The sequence below is a fragment of the Sarcophilus harrisii genome, chromosome 3, assembly GCF_902635505.1.
Source record: "Sarcophilus harrisii chromosome 3, mSarHar1.11, whole genome shotgun sequence".
Lineage (NCBI taxonomy): Eukaryota > Metazoa > Chordata > Mammalia > Dasyuromorphia > Dasyuridae > Sarcophilus > Sarcophilus harrisii.
In genome coordinates this window covers 598,946,474-598,967,128 of record NC_045428.1, presented here as the reverse complement: position 1 = coordinate 598,967,128, position 20,655 = coordinate 598,946,474, and the positions used below count along the sequence as shown (strand labels likewise).

The 20,655-nt window shown below is 41.4% G+C and overlaps 1 protein-coding gene across 3 annotated transcripts in view; it reads right to left on the bottom strand.

Moving 5' to 3' along the window:
- Positions 1–6,222: 6,222 nt before the first annotated feature.
- LOC105750217 (intestine-specific homeobox) overlaps positions 6,223–20,655 on the bottom strand; it is a 45,979-nt gene continuing 31,546 nt past the window's right edge. For all 3 annotated transcript variants that reach the window (XM_031963937.1, XM_031963938.1, XM_031963939.1), the window contains 3 exons: positions 13,218–13,276; positions 10,531–10,712; positions 6,223–8,336 (listed from right to left, as the gene is read on the bottom strand). In XM_031963937.1, coding sequence (XP_031819797.1) covers positions 7,686–8,336; positions 10,531–10,712; positions 13,218–13,276 — 892 coding nt within the window. In that variant the 3' untranslated portion in view covers positions 6,223–7,685. The remainder of the gene's footprint in view (positions 8,337–10,530; positions 10,713–13,217; positions 13,277–20,655) is intronic.

Sequence of the window (20,655 nt, the reverse complement as noted above, 5' to 3'; positions counted from 1 at the left end):
TCGCCCACGCTCTGTGCAAGTCCTGATGTGTTGTATAGGAAATGACGATTTTGGTGGGTGGAGGCAGAGAGACAGGAAGATAGGTGGAGAGAGATTGAGCCTGGGTTCTATGCTCTTAGCTGCTGGTCTTGTGGCTGCTGGTCTGGCTAGCTTCTTGACTTAGCTGCACACATTGCTATCGCCGATTCCCTTCCACCTCTGATATCTTTCTTCACTGAGAATAAAGAGTGACGATTTTCCCCTAACCTGAATTCCTGACACTGACTGATTTGAAAATACGCGGTCTTCACACAAAGGTTAGAATTTTCCTAGATCTCCAAAAACTGCAGACATAACTCCAGGGAAATTAGCAAGAAGCAGCCAATCACAATTAAATGGTTAATTTGTCTGGAATTTTACTAAGTTTTCCTCCATCTAAAGCCCAACAGGCAATCTTGAGGGCCTGAAGCATTTCCTCCTTTGCCTACCATGGCTAAAATGTCTGCTGGGTAAGACAAGTAGAAAAAAAAAAGGCACAATTCAACATGGCATAAAGAAAAATGGTGGCTTGCGTCAAGACACACACACACACATACACACCTACTACCTTCAGATCTGGTCAGAAGCTTGAAATGGCAGCTCATATAGATCCCAATATTTGTAATATAGACTTGGGGTAAGATTGGACTAGAACAAAGAGCATAGAGGCATGGGGTAGGATAGGTGGGATGGAATAACTTCTGAAAGACAATCCATCCTATGAATATATTTTTAGAAGAGATCAAAGCTATCAATAGTCCCAGTAAAAAAAAAAAAATGTTCTAAATCACTACTGACAGAGAAATGCGCTTTAAGACAATTCTGAGTGACTCCTCACTTATCAGATTGCTTGTGACAGAAAAGGAAAAATGACAAATGCAGAGGGGATGTGCAAAAATTGGGACATGAGTGTTTTGTTGGAGGAGCTGTAAACTTGTCTACATTTGGAATTAAACCCAAAGGACTAAGAATCATACATACACTTTAACCCAGTAACACAGCCATTAAGTCCATATAGCAAAAAGATCAGTGAAAAGGAGAAAAGCTATATTCTACCCAAAAAATATTTATAGCAGCTTTTTTGTGATGGCAAAGAATTGGAAATCAAGGAAATGCCCATCGATTAATAAATGGCTGAACAAGCTGCAATACAAGATTGTGATGGAATACTTTTGTGCTCTTAGAAAAGAGCAGCAGAATTTCAGAAAAGCCTGGAAAGACTTACATGAACAGAAGCTAAGTGAAATGAGCAGGACCAAGAGATCATTGTACAATAAAATTATGTGATAGACATGACTCTCTTCAACAATGAGGGGATTCAAGGTAATCTAGTAGACTTGTGATGAAAAGTACCATCCACATCCAGAGAAGACAATGTGGATCAAAGCATCATAGTTTCATCTTTTTTGTGCTATTGTTGCTTATTTTTTCCCCTTTCTTGTTTTTCTTTTTTTGGCTTAGCATGACAAATCTGGAATACATTTAGAAGAATATAACCTATTTCACCTATATCATATTGCTTTCTGTCTTGGTGAAGGAGAGAAGAGGGAGACAAATTTGGAAAGCAAGATTTTGCCAAGGTGAATGTTGAAAACTATCTTTGTATGTATTTGGAAAATAAAATACCATTAAAAACAAGGAAAAAAAAAAAACGAGAAGCAGGATAGTTTCAGAAAAATCTAGGGAAAATGCAAAGTGAAGTTAGCAGAATCCTGCATGTCTACAGAGCATTTGTGCCAACCTCATGGTTGTACATCTGAGAAGCCCGGACAGCGCTTTGCCAGGAAATGGAATTGCTTCCATTGGGATTATCTTAGGAAGATACTGAAGTACCAGGATGAGGTACCAGACACAGAAGTCCTTTATGGATCTAAACTGCCCAGCGTTCCAACTCTACCGCAGAGGGAGAAATTCCATTGAGCGGGAGCCAAATGTACATTTGCCAAAAAGACTCTTATGGAGAACTCACCTAGGGCAGTGCTCACGGTATGGACACTGTCCAGGTCTCTTAAGGACTCTAGAATTGCCTGCATGCCATGGGAGACACTGGCTCAGGACCACCCAGCATGTTGTGCTGAGTAATACAGAACTGAGTTAGCTCGGGAGGAGAATCCACCTCCAGGCTCACATCGACTATTTGTGTCCAACCCTGGCAGAGCAGCCCGAGCTCATGCTGAGCTAATTGGCCATGGCCAGAAACAGCCAGACCCATCTTGCCATGTCTGTCCAGATCGTGGAATACAAGACTCCAACGTAGCGATGTCCTGTTGGTACTTTTCAAGAACTAAGGAGAGCAAGTCACCAATGTGACTTTGGACAAATACTATAATAATAAAATCACAGGGATGTTAGAGGCTGGAGAGAAAAACAGTTGATATAAAAAAGAAAAGTACAATTAAGGAAATCCTCTCTTTTCAGACTTGAGAAAGGATTCCCATTTATCAGGACTAAAATCCTTATCACATTGAACCATTCAAAAAAGTTTGTTCATTCATTCTCTTACCTGAACAAAATTTTTACTACCAATTTCTAATAATTGCACAGGTGCCTAAGTATTATTCCTCAAGGATGTTGACTCTGAAAGTTTTCTTTTTTGTTTTTCGGGAAGGGTATACAGTGAAGTGGTGAAAATACAGTATCTGGAGTTGGAGGGGCTGTAGACTCAAATCTCAGCTCCAGCCACTCATCGTTGTGTGTGATCTCAGAAACTGGGCAAATTTCAGCCTCTAAAAGTCCTTATTTTTTTTTTTTTTTTTTTTTTTTGTATCTAGCCCCTATATATGTAGGTACAAAGAATCTACCCATTCTTTAACTCTAGTTTCTTTTATAAGGGAATGTCTCAAATCCTTTTGTTAAAGCTTTCTCTTTCTCTCCTCCCCAAATAAGTCCTGTCTTTATAGGTTATATTATATTAGGGAAACAATTTTTTTTTGTTTTAGAAAATCCTATATAAATCTTTTTTCCCTATTCTTATGTATACAATAATCTTGGCTTATATAACTTTCTTCCAAAATCAGAGGCAGTCTTGCCTGTTTGCAAAATCTATTGTTGAGTACTGAAATTATGAAATTTGCTATGTGCTTTGGAGTTTCAAGCATCAAGTTTTTCTCAGATAGCAGTCTATACATTTAATCAGTACATAGTTATCTGTACTCAAATTTCCTTGTTTTCTTTATTATTTCCAATAGCATGGTCTTTGAGTCTTTTACATTTATCCTTCCCCCTGGGAGATTAACAGTTTTTACTTATTTTCTCATATACTATCTTCAAGTCAGTTCACTTTGCTTATGTAGAATTCATGTGCTTTCCAAAAAGTTGTCTTTTTCTGCTCTTTTACCTTATTTTCTTCCACTTCTATATTTTGGAACTCCAAATCTGTCCTTTTTCAGGACCTCTGCTATTCTGGAAAGATTCTTCATTCTGATTTCTAAATTGTTTACTATGTGGTCTTTTTTCTGATTTTCAACCAAATTTCCATTCTCTTAATAACTTGGAATATAAATACAAAATAAGAAAGTTCTTGTTCTCAAAGAGCTTGTATTATAATAAGCAGAAACAACACATAGAGGGGAACAATGGCCAGGGAAGACAGAGGAGAAATTACAGAAATGGCAGGTTAGTCCATACGGTAACTGGTTAATACCCCTTTATAGAAGCTAATTTCTCAAATCTGTCCATCTCTTCTAAACTCTTGCTTTTAATCAGCAGCTATTAAGAAAATACAATCTTTATCCCCAAAGTCTTCATAATCTTAATAAATAATTAACAACAAAAGATCTAGGGCTTTTAGTGGTTTCTAAGTTCAATATGGGGGCAGCTGGATGGCACACTGGGCCTGGAATCAGGGAGACCCAAGTTTGAATATGGCCTCAGACACTAACTAATTGTATGACTCTGGACAAGTCACAACTTCATTTGCTTCCTCATCTATAAAATGAGCTAGAGAGGGAAATGTCAAATCACTCCAGTAGCTTTGCCAAGAAAATCCCAAATGAAATGATGACAAATTAGACATGACTAAAATTGAATACTCAATATTTGAGTTAGCAATGTGATGTGAGAATGAAAAAAACTAGTGCAATCTGGGGCTGCATTAAATAGAGTATAGCTAAGAGAAATGCAAATACAAATAAACCCTTTACAGAGGAATGGAAGGGAGAGAAGAGGTGGTCCATAGATATACAATATATCGAAATTTAGGCTTTGTAAAAAAAAAAAAAAAAAAAAAAAAAAAAAAGCTGTCAATAAAAATATTTCTAAAACTTGGTCCCTACGAAGATAAGAAAATGTCTCTTTTCCTTCTTTTCCCCTTCCTCCCACCTTTGCAGAGTTCAGGATCCACGATTATGAAACATGACTAAGATTAGATTTTCATATGGTTTTGTTGAATTATTTTAGTGGGTTTTTTTCTTTTTCCTTAAAAAAAATCTTTCTGATAAGGGACGACTCACTGAGAGGGATGGGAAAGGGGAAGAATACAGGAAGCAATCTGGGTGACAAAGATAGAAAATATAGCCGTTAAAAAAAATTTTTTTTAGAGACATAACTTCCAGGAATAGGGATGACATTGCCCATATCCTCTGCAAGTGTTCTTGATCCGAACTGAATCATCAAGGTTTTAGAAAAGTGGTGATAAAAACTTTAGGGCCTGGAGCCCATGTCATAGGGGGACGAGCAGGAAGACAGAACCAAAAGCCATGAGTGCCAATTAAGACTGATGTTAAGAAAAACTCCCTAACAATTAGGGCTGTCCAAATGGAGAATGGCTATCTGAGATGGGCTGTCCTTCCTTGAAGGTTCTTTAGCAATGGTGGGCCAAGTACTTAATGGGGATTTTTTTTTTTTTTTTTTGGAATGAATTGAACTAGATGGCTGCTGAGCCCATTAGCAGCTCTCCAATTCTTTGAATCTATAATATTTTTTAGAATAAACACAGGTAAAGTCAGAATCCTAGTCTTAAGAGGAAGCACACAGATTAAATCAGTGCAGCTATTACTTAGAGGACCTCTCCTACCAAAGAGCTCCATGTTATGTCCAGCATGGTTGGACTGATCATGCATTTTTTTGCTATCATTTCACATGATTGCGTCCTGACCCTTTCTTGTGCCGGACACATATGCATAGTCTAAGCAGCTTGCATGAATGGGCAGGTAGATGCGGCACTTTGTACTCTAGGACAGAACTTGAACAATTTCTTGCACAAAAAGATATCCTTTTCCCATCATTCAAAAGCAGTGTGGGACAGGCTCCCAGCAAAGTCTGCTCCCGCTGGAACAGCCCTTTGGCAAATCTGCTCCCCCAGTGCCCTTCTGGGAAGGGGCCAGGGGCACCCAGACTTCCCGGCTCTGCTTCTGGAGGCTCCCACAACTTCCTGCTCTGCCTCCTACTTCCACATCCTTTGTGGGGGTTGTCTCACTCCACCACAATAAGTCACCCGGCTCCTGCTCTTGACTATTTAGTCATGGCTTGTGACTGTGCCTATGAGGCCAGCCAACCCTCCTGGGCCTCTGTGGTCCCTTCAGTTCCAGAGCCACGAGCCCTTTATGTCCCCGAACGTTCTGACAGACCACAAACGAAGAATGAGGTAATGAAAAGTCATTTCAGTTTATTGACATAAATAGGGTGATAAAAATACAACGTCATGCCTGCCAACAGGGCCGACATATCACACAATTGAAGTCCTTGGGAAGGGGAGACAAGGAGAGTATTTCCAAAGAACGGCTGCAGTCGTTCGGATCCGTGGGCAGTGGTGACCTCCTCCTGATGCCCTGGGACCCCTCCACAGAATGAGGTTATGAATTCAAGAGCAGCTGGAGGCAGACAGTCTCAGGAAGGCGTGCTGGGACCGAGCCACCTGGAGATGCTCCAGGTGCGCCCCAAGGAGCGCTTCAGGGGCGCTGGGCCCCAGATCCCGAGGAGGCTCCTCCTCCCCTCCTCGCCGATCTCCGGAGGCTTCCGCCACAGCGCCGCTCTCCCCGCCACGGACTCACAGTTTCTTTGGCTTCAACACTGCCCTTTACAATCCTCTCTGGAGGCAACATTTACCCACCAATCATTAACAAACAAGTACTGCTGCAGGGTGCTGATTAAAATCCATCCTCATCCAATTCTCTAAGTATAATTAAGCGCCCACTACACGTGTGACACATGGCAAGGATACAAAAATAGGAGAAAAAAAGCAAACTCCCACCCCCCTCCCCCCACCCGGCCCTTCCATTCTATTGGGAATTCAATATTTATCTAGTAAGTCGATAAGAAGAGAGGGAGATAAGCAAAGGCTTCCCATATAAAGTATCCCCTGAGATGAGCCTGGAAGAATGAAGAGCTTCTGGAGCAACAAGAAAAGAAAGGAATGCTCAGAGGAGCAAGAAAGATGGCCGCCTGATGCAGGAAGGGACTGTAGAGGTGGGACCTTGGCCCAAGCAAGCCCAGGGTTCCCGGCCTGGGGTGAGGTGGGACCTTGGCCCAAGCAAGCACAGGTCCCCAGCCCAGGGGCATGCCGGCGCTTCAGGCCACGCTGCCCCCCCTTAAGACCGAGGGAAAAGAGGAGAAAGGGAAGGGACAGCAAGGCAAGTTGCTGCTGTGGCCGTGGCCATCAAGGCCGGCTTGGCCCACCGGCCTCTTCCCCAGAAGCAACCGACACTTAAGAGGGAAGCCAAGAAGAGAAGTGGGCCTTGGAGAAGGTCAAGGGGTGCGGAGGGGAGGGAGAACCCTAAGTCCATCAGCGGGCCCTAACTGGAAGGAAAGGGGGCTCGCAGCGAGAGCCAAGCCCTGAGCATACTGCCAGGAGCGAGCTGACCTCTGCTTTGTGAGTCTTGCAGAAGTATCTCCCGTCAGGGTTGGGATAAGGAAAATGGACTGTTACCTGTAAAAATACTCGTTATTATTGCCATCTTCTGTTCCTTTTGATAGGCATAAGGCATAACTGCAGAGTTCTCAAGGGGGCCCCTCCTACCCCGTTCTCCCTCCCACCCCTGCCCACTTAACACACATTTATTCCATACCATGCCCTCCCCAGAGGAGTGATGGCTGGATACAATTAGTGGGTTTTGTTGTGTCAGCTGAGAACAAAGTCTCATTTTAGGGTGGCCATTTGCAGGCTAATACAAGAACTGGGAGGGCCTCCATTTCTGGGTGCTTGGCCCTGACGTTCCACTGACGGCCCACGTACAGTGTCGTGGTGAGCGGGTATGGCGCCAGGAGCCCACCTCCGACTGAGACCCAACAGGGCACGGCAGCCCACCAGGTCCCGCCCCTTCTTCCTCGGTCCATGGTTAATTAGTGGGCCCACAGACCCACTAATTAAGAGGTAAGCGTCATTCCATGAGCTTGTTGCTGCCCTAACAATGGTGTCGATCTGAATCATTGATTACTAGCTGAGCGGCCTAGGATACCCACCTGCCCACTCAGACCGAGACCCTCCCAAGTTCCATCACCGACCTCGGAGCAAAGATCTGTCCTTGGACAACAAAAGGGGAATCCATCATCAAACTCAAAGTACATCAAAGAGACAATTTGGGTCAAACAGCTGGCTGGTCCCAGGAAGCTGAATGGATCGTGGATCATGGAGAAGTCATTTGGGGGAGGGGGATGGACGAGAAAGAGGTCCAATGGTTGAGATACGAAGTGACTCCAGATGCTCCTGCAACTTCAGGCCGAGGGAGGATTCATTTGGCAGGAGCGGAGTCTGGCCCTGCATCTGTGGCCAGGGCTGCTGAGGCACTGGGAACAGTATCTGCAAGGGGGGTTGCTGGTGGGCTGGGGGCTAGGGCAGGGGCCACCGGGACCGGGTGCTGCTGCAAGTATTCCAGGTACTCCTGCATCCAGGGATACTGCTGCGACTGCTCGTGCAGCTGGCGGAGGTACTCCAGCCAAAGCCGCCTCTCCGGCTGCTGGCCCCTCTTCAGGCTCTGCAGCCGAGGCGGGGTGTTCTGCGAGGAGCCCCCCCAGGCCTGGGGCTTTAAGCAGGGATGAGACTCCAGAGTCAGGGCGGGAGGCTGCAGCCAGGCTCCGGGGCTCGTGGAGGCCTCCTTGGCCAGCGCCGAGGCTGTAGCCACAGTCTCCGGGAAGCCAGGACCTTCCCCAAGGGCCACCTTGGACATCTTAGAGGAGGGGAACCTGGATCGGTTCGGCCAGGCAAGCTGGCTCTCAGCGAGGCTGTCCTGCGGAACCGGGCCGGGAGCTGGAGTCTGAGCGTTTTTGGAGCCGTGAACCAAGGAGCTCTGTTCCCCCAGGTCCTGAGACTGTCCAGACAGATTCAAACTCTCTTTTTCTTTCAGTTGGCGCGATTGTTTGGCTCTTCGGTTTTGAAACCAATTCTAAAAAAGGAGAGGAAGACATCAGGTGAAGTCCACAGAGCCGTCTTTCTTCTCATAAGAACGGCAGGTTTCAGGGAAGGGAGGGAGGAAGAAGGGGAAGGAGAGGAGGAAGGAAGGAAGGAATTATAGAGCGCTAAACACTTCACAAACGTCTCAACTGATTTGACTTAAACCAGTTTGGTTGTTAGCTGTGAAGCTTTGCTAAGACATGTCCGCTCTAGCACAAAATCTTTAAATTATTTCTTTTAAAGGACATCAACACCTTAAGTGCAAGATTTGTGAACTTATATATATATTTACACACACATGTGCAATATATATTTATCTACACACATGCAGATATATTTTATATACACATACATATTCATACACACACGCATACATATATTTATCTACACATTTTTCACACATACACCTACACATATCCATCCATATATATTTATACTTATACACACACGTACATATTTATATATACACATGCATATGCATATGTATTTTATTTACATATATTTATATACACATACATATATATTCCTACATGCACCTATATTTATATATGCACAAATATTTTACATGTACACATGCACATACATTTTATACACATATATTCATACACACATGCATGCAAATATATCCACACACATACACATCTATCTATAGGCACACATGCACACATTCATACATGCATGTACATATTTACACGCACACACAGTTTACACATACATACACACATACATACATAAAATATGGGCATGTGCCCATATATATTTATATACAGATACATACATATAAACAGAGAAGTAATTGTGTTTCCATATAATTATTTTCATTGTTTTTAATTCTATTGTTTTCTACATTTGAAAACATGATTCTGAGGAGGGTCCGATAGGCTTTACTGGGCAAAAGGAACCAAAGACTCCTGCTGTAGACAGATGCTACACATGCATTTAGGCTCTTTATGGACATTCATGATTTTATTGCACAATGGCTTGCACACAGCAGGTGCTTAATAAATACCCCTGAAAAGAAAAATGACCACCCCTCGGGAGAGGGCACTGGACTTGAAGTTAGAAAAATCAGGGTTCCAGTCCTACTTGAGACCCATTTCCTAGTTCCTGGGCCAGCCACTTAGCCTCTCAGTGCCCCCTGCCTCACCTGGAAAATGGGGAGGTCCCTGCCCTTTTCATCTATCGCCTAAGATCTTACAGTTCATGGGGCCATGATGGGAGGGGGCAGGAATGAAAAAAGGCTGAGTTTTGGAGGAAACAAAGGGCTCTCGATGGGAAGCGTCACCCCCTCCCCATGCCACGTCAGGTCTGTTCAAGAATCCTGGCTGTGGTTGAAGGGCAGAGCCCGCCAGCTTGTGGGAGACAACCTCACCAAATAAACGATGGGCAGCAATAAAAATGGCACATGGTGGGACGGGCAGAAAGAAAAGAAATTCAGTGACAGCACAAGTCACATTTCCGAGTGCTTTAAAGCTCACAAAGCTCTTTATATTGCTGGCCCCCACGGGAGATCCCAGAGGTATTAACCCCATTTACCCAGTGGGGAAAGTGAGGCTCCAAAAGACCTCATGACTCCCTCCCGGTAATACTGACAAAGGCCAAGGCGGGGTACGGGGTGGAAGATCGAGGCTTCCTGGACAAAGTGGGCTCTGAGCTGGGACTTGAAGTGGGCTCTGAGCTGGGACTTGAGAAGGAGGCCAGGAGGGAAAAATGAAGAGGGGACATTCTAAGCCTTGGTAAGAGCCAGGAAAATGCCCACAGGCAGAGGTCCTGCAATGGCCTCCCATAAACCAACCTTGGGGCACATTGATAACCTGGGAGACAAGCTGGGCCCAGTTGGAGGAGATGTCCGGGCAGTCAGCAGATAAGACCTTCACTTCCTGTTCCCAGGGGGGATTCTGTGAAGACGGGGAGAAATGTGGAGGGCAAGCAAGCCTCTTCACACCAAAAAGGGCAAAAGGAGCTGGATGTTCCTGGTGACCCTCAAGCATCACCACACAGCTAGAAGGGAGCTCTGTGAGGGCAGAGGCCACGTGCAGGCCCTTCTTTGTATGTTCATACTGAGCATCCAAGAAACATGCATTTATGAAGTGCCTGCTGTGTGCCCAGCGGGCCAACATTAACTTGGTGCAGAGCCAGGAAAAGCCGTAGCATGCAGTCCCCCTTGGGCGCAAACCCTAACTCACCTGTATCCTGGACTCGGGAACATCGAGGCGGTTCGCAAGCTCGCTCCTAACAGAATAGTTGGGATAGGGGTTCTTATGAAATTCCCCCAGAAGAACATCCAGCTGAACCTCGTTGAACATAGTACGTTCCCTCTTTGCCCCCTTTTTACTGCTTACAGATGAGTCGGAGGTCAAGGCAGGGTCTAAGGGAAAGGGAAAAGAACAGGGGCCTGTGAACAGGAACCAAACCATCTCCTCTCCTCGTCACATGCAATTCCCATGAACCTCCAGCCGAGCTGTGAGGAACGCACCCACTGAAGGAAGGGGCTGGTTCTGCTTTTTTGTTTAAGCACCCCACTTTAGTTCAGCACCAGTATGGTGCCTTCTGACTGAATAATTGATCATATTTACTGTACAAAGGAGGGATTCTTGAGACGTGATGGGGAAGGGAGGAGGTTCCAGATCCAAAAGCCAAGTGGTACAAAAGCATCAACCCTGGGGGTTATGCGGCCAGTTAGACCGGGAAGCACCCTCCAAAACCAGGGGCTGCTTCCTCTCCCCTACAGGCAATCTTTCCTGATCCCCCCCCCCCCCCAAAGGTACCCAGCCTCCCTCTGAAAAGACTTTCCTTAACTGCGGACCCCATCCCTTCCTCCTCAGCCCCTGGCAGAATATCCAAGCTCCTTGAGAGCCAGAGCTATTTCATTTTTAGTTTTTATTTGAAAATTAAGGCAAACTGGGAGACAAGTGCTAAGCACAGCGGCAAGCTATGCTAGCGGTAACAAACAAATTTTAGGCAGCTGTATGACTCAGGATCCCTTCCCCCTGTTCACCTCGGTTTCCTCATCTATAAAATGACCCGGAGAAGGAAATGGTAAGCCACTCCAATGCTTCAGCCAAGAAAATCCCAAATGGAGATATGAAGAGCCCAACGGAAACAACTCAAATGGCTATCAATGATTGGTCAGAATTGAGATACATCATTTGGGCCTCTTCTGAAAATCCCAGAACCACAGCCAAGGCCCATAATGTGAATCACAAAAATCACAAGATAAAGGTTCCCAGGCAAAGCACAGTGGAATTACTTCAATAATTTAAATTTAAAAAAAAGAATAAAAATAAAATGCTTTAAATTGGTGAGTTTGATCTTTTGGGTTAATCTATCTTCTCTGCTAAGTGGAGTGATGGACAGGGTCACAAAGGCAGAGATAATTACAGGACAAATGCTTGACCTTGGGGCAAGTTTCTCTAGAAAGTCAGTAGTGGATGAAGTTTACAAAGGGAAGAAACCAGAATTGGGAATATTAAATGTAGCTGGATTAAGTTTTAGCAAAATATAATTAAAATATAATAAAAAGCATTTGGGGTAAAGTGAGTTAGCAGAGGAATAATAATGATCATCATCGTCATCATTATTTATATAACACTTTCAGGTTTGCAAGACGTTTTATATATTTCATCTCATTTGACAGACAGAAAAATGAGCATCAATAAAACGTTTTTTTTTAAAGGTACAGAAGGGTTCATAAACAGAGCAGTTATTATATTATTGAACATTAAAAAGTGTTTCTGTATTTTTAAATGCTCATATTTATAATTTTATTACTAAAAAAAAATTTAAGTTTAATTGATTTAAATTAAGGGGGGGGGAGAAGCAGATCATGCCTTCCCCCTTTTTCACCTTCAGAAAAGGAGAAAAAATGGGCAGCTACAGTCTCAAGCTACTATTTTATTTTATTTTTCATTGTGAATTTCACAAACAACTTCCCCACATATACAAGAAAAAAGCTTGTAAAAGAAACAGTTAACTTCTGCTAGCTACAATTTGTTGGTTTTTGAAGGGAATAAACACTTATTAAGTCTCTATTTATTGCAGACACTGTGCTGTACTTTACAAATATAACATGATATAATACTTTACAAATATAATATAAATCTTACCTGAGAGGTAAGATTTATTTCAATAGGCATTTTTTTGCTTCTGAAGCAACTTAACATTTTTGTTTTGGCGTGCCCTACTGGAAATAGTGATGAATTCAGGAAGACCTGGATTCAAATCTGATCAGAGACATTGGTGATAAGATTCTAGGCAAGTTATTTCAAGGTTTTCTGCCTCAATTTTCTCACCTGAAAAATGGGGATAAGTGAACACCTATCTTCCAGGGTGATAGCAAGGTTTAAATGAGATATTATTTGTAAAGTACTTTGGAAACTTTGAAGCAACAACAGAAAAAGGTTATGGAAATCCAACCAGGCCTTCCCAGTCCCCAAGCAGCCAAAAGGCCATTATTATGTTAAGTGTCAGAGAATTCCAGAGTCCCCAAAGAGTCCACCCTCCCAGGAGTGGGAGGGGGAGAAGGCAGGGCCCACAGTACATATCTACACTTCCTGAGCACAGCCACCATGCTTTCATCACTAGGGGGATCAAACAAAGCTTTCCAGAAGAGAGGCTACAGTAGGAGTCCGCTTCCATGAAGGGGGCCGGAAGGAGGGGGGTCATCAGGCCCAAGCCCCCAGATTCCTGGCCAAGGAAGCAGCCAAGCCCGCCAAGGGCCCAAGGCGCAGGAGGCTGGGAAAGGGCCCAGCAGCACACTGAGCCTTGCGCTCTCTCCCACCAATGAAGAGGAAGTCTCACAGAACCAGTACCATGGAAAGAAAACCAGGGAGAAGGCCCAGGGCCCAGCCTGGAAGGCCACATCCCTACTCACCCAGCTTGGAGGGCTTCATAGTACCCAGGCGGTTACGAGAGTAAGCACCCTTTCTGGGCCTGGAAGGAAAGCACAGAAACAGGAAGTTGTCACACCTGAGCCAATTGGGGGTGGGGATCTGGGGGTTATGGGAGTGTCTCAGGGCCTTTTCTGTCTCCAGACTACAGGGCTCATCCCTTCTGACAGACCGGCTGTCCCATCATCTTTCCCTTAAAATTGGGGTTCTTAAAACCTGTTTGTGTATCTTTGGGTAGCCCACAGACCATTGCTAGGAAAACTATTTAAATGTATAAAATGTATTAGAAAGGAAACCAATTATATTTACATAGCACAAATCTTTGTAAGTTCCCAGACCCAAATTTAAGCATCCCTGCTTTAAACAAACCTCACTCTGCACCCAGTTAAGCAAAGATCAGGCAAAGAGCCCATTTCCCTATATTTTCTTCCATGTCACCACTCTCCTCTTCTAGTTCTCCGTCCTGCTCCGGTGGGCGGGTCTGCCATTAGAACTTGGCTCATTGTGTGGAGCACAGTCAGCACTCAAGGAATGCCTTTTCATTCATTTCTTGCAGTTGCCCAATGAAGGCCTCTCCTGTCTTTCTACAGAAATGATACCTGACAGAGGTGTCTGGGCCATGGCAAATACAATTACTCTATTACCCATTGGTAAAGCCCAAAGTCTTAGATAGGAAATGTCATCTTCGGGGCTGGAGGCACTTCTCAGAAAAGAAGTTGGAGGGATTTCTTAACCACTTAGAATATTTAAAGTATTAGGTAAAAATACCTATATACCGATAAAAATAGGGTTTAAATCACTGCCACTTAGTGATGAAGTTGTCAAGTTCCGGTAGACAAAAGCTCCTTTCCCGTGTGCTGGAAGCATCCTTGCACTTAGGTCTTTTCATACAGCTCCCCCTGAGCTTGTAACATCCTGAGAGACCCTCAGGAGACCCAGAGGAAGCCTTGCCAAGTCCACCAGCATTAAGCCTGCAACTCTCCAGAAACACTGCCTTCAAGGCTGGTGACTCAGTCAAGAAGAGTCCTAAACACTGAAGGAGAACGCATGAGCTGCGCGGGGCCGAGGCCACAAGGGAGGCTGCAGGGAGAGGCTGGAGAACTGGGAGAAGAGCCATATGGACGGGACAGAAAGGCAGGAAGGGCTCGGGGCTGGCGCTTTACAAGCCAACAGAAGACTCATGATTTCTAAAGGAAACGGGATGACAAGGTCAGGGACTGGGCCAGTGCTGGATGGCCTCCTCTGCAGAATGAGGGGTGGGCCACCCTTCTCTGGGTTTCTTTCAGTTCTGTCCTCCAGGGACCCAAGAGGGAAATAGTGGGAGATGAAGCCAAAGTGATGAGAGAGATGGAGGAAGGGAGAAGAGCGAGTTCACAATGAATGGACTGGATTCTCCTCATTAAATGTGTGTGGGGTGGGGAGGCTTAAAGAGTTTAGGAACCCAGGCTGTGGAGGAAGTATAACTGAGATCAACCAGGGAGGAAGAATTAGCTGAAAAGACATCACAAATAGCAAAGAACTGGAAACATTATCTATGTACCAAGAATGAAAACCTCACAAATACAGAGGAAGAAATCTTAACTAAAACTTTTTCAGATCATGATGTGATGAAAATTAGACGAGGTTTTAGAAACACAGATTAAAAATTAATTGGAAACTGATCTACTCCTACAGAATAAATGACCAAACAACAAATCATAGAAACAATAATTTCATCAGAGAATGACAACAATGGGACAGCATACAAAAATTTATGGGATGTAGGCCAAAGCAGTACTTGGGGGAACTTTCATCTCTAAATACTTACATCAAGAAAATAGAAAAAGAGTAGATTAATGAATTGGGTATGCAACTAAGACTAGAAAAAGAACAAATCAAAAATCCCTAATTAAACAGCAAACTGAAAATCCAAATAGAAATTAAAAAATTGAAAATAAGAAAACCACTCAACTAATAAATAAAAGGGGAAGAGAGAGTGAGAGAAAGAGTGAGAGGAGAGTGAACGAGAATTAAATGGATAAACCACTGGTTAATTTGATTTTTAAGTAGAGGAAAACCAAATTACCAGTATCAAAAATGAAAAGGGCAAATTCGACATCATTGAAGATGAAATTAAACCAACGATTAGGACCAATTTTGTTCAATTATATGCCACTGAATCTCACAATCTAAGAGAAATGGAGGAATATTTACAAAAATACAAATTGCCCAGATTAACAGAAAAGGAAATAGAATCCTTAAAGAATTCTTAGAAATTGAATAAACCATAAATGAGCTCCCTAAGAAAAAACTCCCAGAACCAGATGGATTCACCAGTGAATTCTACCAAATATTTAAAGAACAATTAATTCCAATACTATATAAAGTATCTGGGAAAACAGGTAAAGAAGGAGCTCCACCAAATTCCTTTTATGACACAAATCTAGTATTGATACCTAAACCAGGAAGAACAAAAAATAGAGAAAGAAAATTATAGACCGATTTCCCCAATGAATATTGAAGCAAATTTTTAAAATCAATTACTAGCAATATATCACAAAGATCATATACTATGACCAAGTAGGATTAATATTAGGAACATAGGGCTGGTTTAATAGTCAGAAAACCATCAACATCAATTGACTACATTGATAATAAAAACAACAGAAACCATGATTATCTAAACTTAACCCTAACCATCCTGACTTTTTCGATATACAAAAAGATTTTGACAAAATCTTTCTACTAAAGTGGCCCCTAAGTGGAAGACAGATTTCATTCAGGGAGAGAATTGAAGCAAGAGGTATCACTTTGGGGGCTCAGTAGCCTGAAGAGGAACTCAACCTTTGTCAGATAATGAGTTCTTGTCCCCAAAGTTCCTACTAAAAACACTAAAGCACAGGAATAAGTGAAAGTTTCCTTAAAATTATAAGTGATATCTTTTCAAAACCATCAGCAAGCATTATTGATAATTCTAGCTTGTGCTAGAAGCCTTCCAATAAGATCAGGGATGAAAGCAAGAATGTCCATGATCACCATTATTTATGTTTATATTTTTATCCTAGAGAATCAACTAAAAAACTAACTGAAATAATGAACAATTTCAGCAAAGTAGCAGGATATAAAATATACCCACATAAATCATCAGCATTTCTATATATTACCAACAAAGTCCAGCAAGAAGAGATAGAAAAAAAATTATTTAAAATAACTATAGATAATATAAAATACTTAGGAGTCTGTCTGCCAAGACAAACTTAGGAACTATATGAATACAATTACAAAATTCTTTTTATGCAAAAAAAAGTCAGAATTAAAGAACTGAAAAAATATCGATTGCCCATGGACAGGCTGATCCAATATAATCAAGATGAAAATTCTACCTAAAGTAATTTACCTATTCAGTGTCATACTAATCAAACTACTAACAGTCTCTTTGATAGAGTAGAAAATACAGCAGAATTCATCTGGAAGAACAAAAGTTTAAGAATATCAAGGGAATCAATGGAAAAAAAAAAGTGAAGGTGGCCCAGCCATATCAGATCTCTATTATGAAAGAGTAGTCAGCAAAACCATCTGGTACTAAGATATAGAACACAGGCCCAGTGAACTTGGACCAGGGTAACCTAGTGTTTTATGAATGCAAAGATCTAAACTTTGGGGACAAGAGCTCATTATCTGACAAAAGTTGAATTCCTCCTCAGATTATTCCAAAGTCCCCAAAGTGATACCTCTTGCTTCAAGTCTCTCCCTGACCAAAACCTGTCTTCTACTTAGGGGCCAATGTGACTTCATAAAGTATTAAGTCTATTCTCATAGTGGAGGACCTGCCCCTCTTACCTGCAACATCAAAGCTCAGAAACAGAGCCATCAGGGCAGAAGAGGGGCAGAAACCCAGCTGGACTCTCCCAGCATTCCTCTTCAAACCACCTCAAAAATAACGTATCAAATAAAATTCTAGAGAGCCAGAGCCAACAAAGGGTCAGGGAAAGACATTTTCTCACGCGAGACCACTGGGTAGAAGAGGCCTGTTGCATGGGATTGGCCTGTGACGTGGGACAGCCTGTGACATGGAACTGGTCTGTGACAGGGGACTAGCCCACATCACATGGAGAAATGATGATGAACTATGAAATCCTTGGTTACTAAGTGATACAATGACTAATGAAGAAAATGCTATCTGCTTATTGAGAGGGAACTAATAAACTCTGAGTGTAAATTGAAGTACAGTTTTCTCACTTTTGCTTTGTTTTGTTTTTTTGGATAATATATAGTTAATAAGGAAATGTTTTGGGTTTTTTTTTGGATTTCACATGTATAAATGATGGAATATCTTGCCTTCTCAGTAAGAGGGGGAGAGGCAGGTAGGTCAGAATTTCAAACTTAACTTTTAAAAAAAAATGTCAAAATAAATAATAAAACAAAAATAAAAATAATTTTAAAAACAAAAATAAAAATAATTTAAAAAGATCAAATCTTAAACCCTCTAATTCATAATCTGTTTCCTTTTTACCTTTACAGTTTTCATAATCCACATTCCCCTGCACAACCCTCTTGATCTAGCTGAACTGACCTACTAGTTGTTCTTAAACACAGGGAACTTCATCTCCCACCTAGCTGTCCCCACCATTCCAGGAATGGTCTGATCCCTCAATTTTGCCTCTTAGTATCCCTCTCACACCCTTCAAAACTTAGCTCAAATCCCCAATCCATGATGACTTTCCATCTGCTCTGTATGTATCTTACATATACTTATTTAGATATTTTCTTCATGGGACGATAAGTTGCTTGAGGCTGAAATTGCACCTATGAGTATTTAATCAATGTTTGACTGACAACCACACAACAAAAAGCTGGCAGAAACAAAGCAGAAGGAATAATCTGCTTTGTTATTTATAGAAGAAATTATTAAGCCATTTCCCAAATATCTTTTTAAAATTACATGAATTTCATTATGTTTTTACATCATCAACATTTTCTATTCTCTCTCTCTGCAATGGACTCCCTGAGAGATATCCCTTACAAAAAAGACGGGAAAAAAGGGAAAGAAAAAAAATCTTCAGTGAAAACTAACACTATTCATATACCACAATTTATTCAGCCATTCTCCAACTGATGGACATCCATTCAGTTTCCAGTTTCTAGCCACTACAAAAAGGGCTGCCACAAACATTCGTGCACATACAGGTCCCTTTCCCTTCTTTATAATCTCTTTGGGATATAAGCCCAGTAATAACACTGCTGGATCAAAGGGTATGCACAGTTTGATAACTTTTTGAGCATAGTTCCAAATTACTCTCCAAAATGGTTGGATTCGTTCACAACTCCACCAATAATGCATCAATGTCCCAGTTTTTCCACATCCCCTCCAACAATCATCATTATTTTTTCCTGTCATCTTAGCCAATCTGACAGGTGTGTAGTGGTATCTTAGAGTTGTCTTAATTTGCATTTCTCTGATTAATAATGACTTGGAGCATCTTTTCATATGACTACAAATAGTTTCAATTTCTTCATCTGAGAATTGTCTGTTCATATCCTTTGACCATTTTTCAATTGGAGAATGGCTTGATTTTTTATAAATTAGAGTTAATTCTCTATATATTTTGGAAATGAGGCCTTTATCAGAACCTTTGACTGTAAACATATTTTCCCAGTTTATTGCTTCCCTTCTAATCTTGTCTGCATTAGTTTTGTTTGTACAAAAACTTTTCAGTTTGGTATAATCGAAATTTTCTATTTTGTGATCAGTAATGATCTCTAGTTCTGCTTTGGTCATAAAGTCCTTCCCCTTCCACAGGTCTGAGAGGTAAACTATTTTGTGTTCCTCTAATTTATTAATAATTTTATTCTTTATGCCTAGGTCATGATTTCAGAAAGGCCTGGAGAGACTTACACGAACTGATGCTGAGTGAAATGAGTAGGACCAGGAGATCATTATACACTTCAACAACAATACTATATGATGACCAGTTCTGATGGACCTGGCCATCCTCAGCAACGAGATCAACCAAATCATTTCCAATGGAGCAGTAATGAACTGAACCAACTATGCCCAGAGAAAGAACTTTGGGAGATAACTAAAAACCATTACATTGAATTCTCAATCCCTATATTTATGCCCACCTGCATTTTTGATTTCCTTCACAAGCTAATTGTACAATATTTCAGAGTCTGATTCTTTTTGTACAGCAAAATAACGTTTTGGTCATGTATACTTATTGTGTATCTAATTTATATTTTAATGTATTTAACATCTACTGGTCATCCTGCCATCTAGGGAGGGTGGGGTAAGAGGTGAAAAATTGGAACAAGAGGTTTGGCAATTGTTAACACTGTAAAGTTATCCATGCATATAACCTGTAAATAAAAGGCTATTAAATAAAAAAAAAAAGAAAGAAAACTAACACTATACATTATATGGGATATTCCACAACCATGACCCCCACTACTGCAAAGAAACAGAGGCCAGTGTCCCCTCTTATCTCTTCTTTGAAATCAAGCTTCATTACCACAATTTCACGCATTCTATTCCAATGGTTTTGTTCTTCTTATTTCCAATGACCTCGATGTCATCAGTGTATGTATGATTTCCTGATTTTGGTTTAGTTTATGTAAATCTTTCCTTGTTTCTTTGTGCTTACCATACAAAATGTTTCCTACACTAAAGTAATATTCCATTATGTTAATTTATCTCAATTTCTTTATTCATTCCAATCCAGGTATATACCTTCTTTCCACTTCTTTTTCACTAAAAAAAGAAAAGGGGGAGAGGGAAGATTCACAACAATCAAATTGGATTTATTTTATGGATGAAAAATTGGTTCATGATTAAGAAAAGCATATTAACACAGTTAGGCATATTAAAAACAAAAGCATTCCAAAATCTAAAGATTATATCAAAAGATGTAGAAAAAGCCTCTGACAAAGGCCTTCATTTATTCAAAACAAAACAAAAATCTATACAAAGTATAGGCAGTGAGGGAACTTTAAAGAATATTATCAAAAGTCTCTCTAAAACCAAAAACCATCATTTTAGGCAAAGGGAAAATACTGGAAGCTTTCCCAATATAAGAAAAAAGCAAGAATATCCCATTTCCCCAATGTTATTTGTCACAAATAAGACAAAAAAAAAATTAAAAGTATAATAAAGATAGACAAAGAAGTGAGACCAAAATATCCCTATTTACTGATGACATGATACTTTTAAAAGTCTCAGAGAATCAGTAAAGAGAAAGAAAGAATAACTTCAATAAAGTTGCAGGGTATAAAATTAACCCATAAAAATCAAAAGAATTCCCATACAGCAATGACAAAATACAATAAACAATAACAGAAAATGAAATCCAATTGAAAAGTTACATATTGAACAAAATATCTGGGAGCCAATCTACCAAAACACATTTAATACCTATATAAATACAATTACAAGAAACTGCCGGG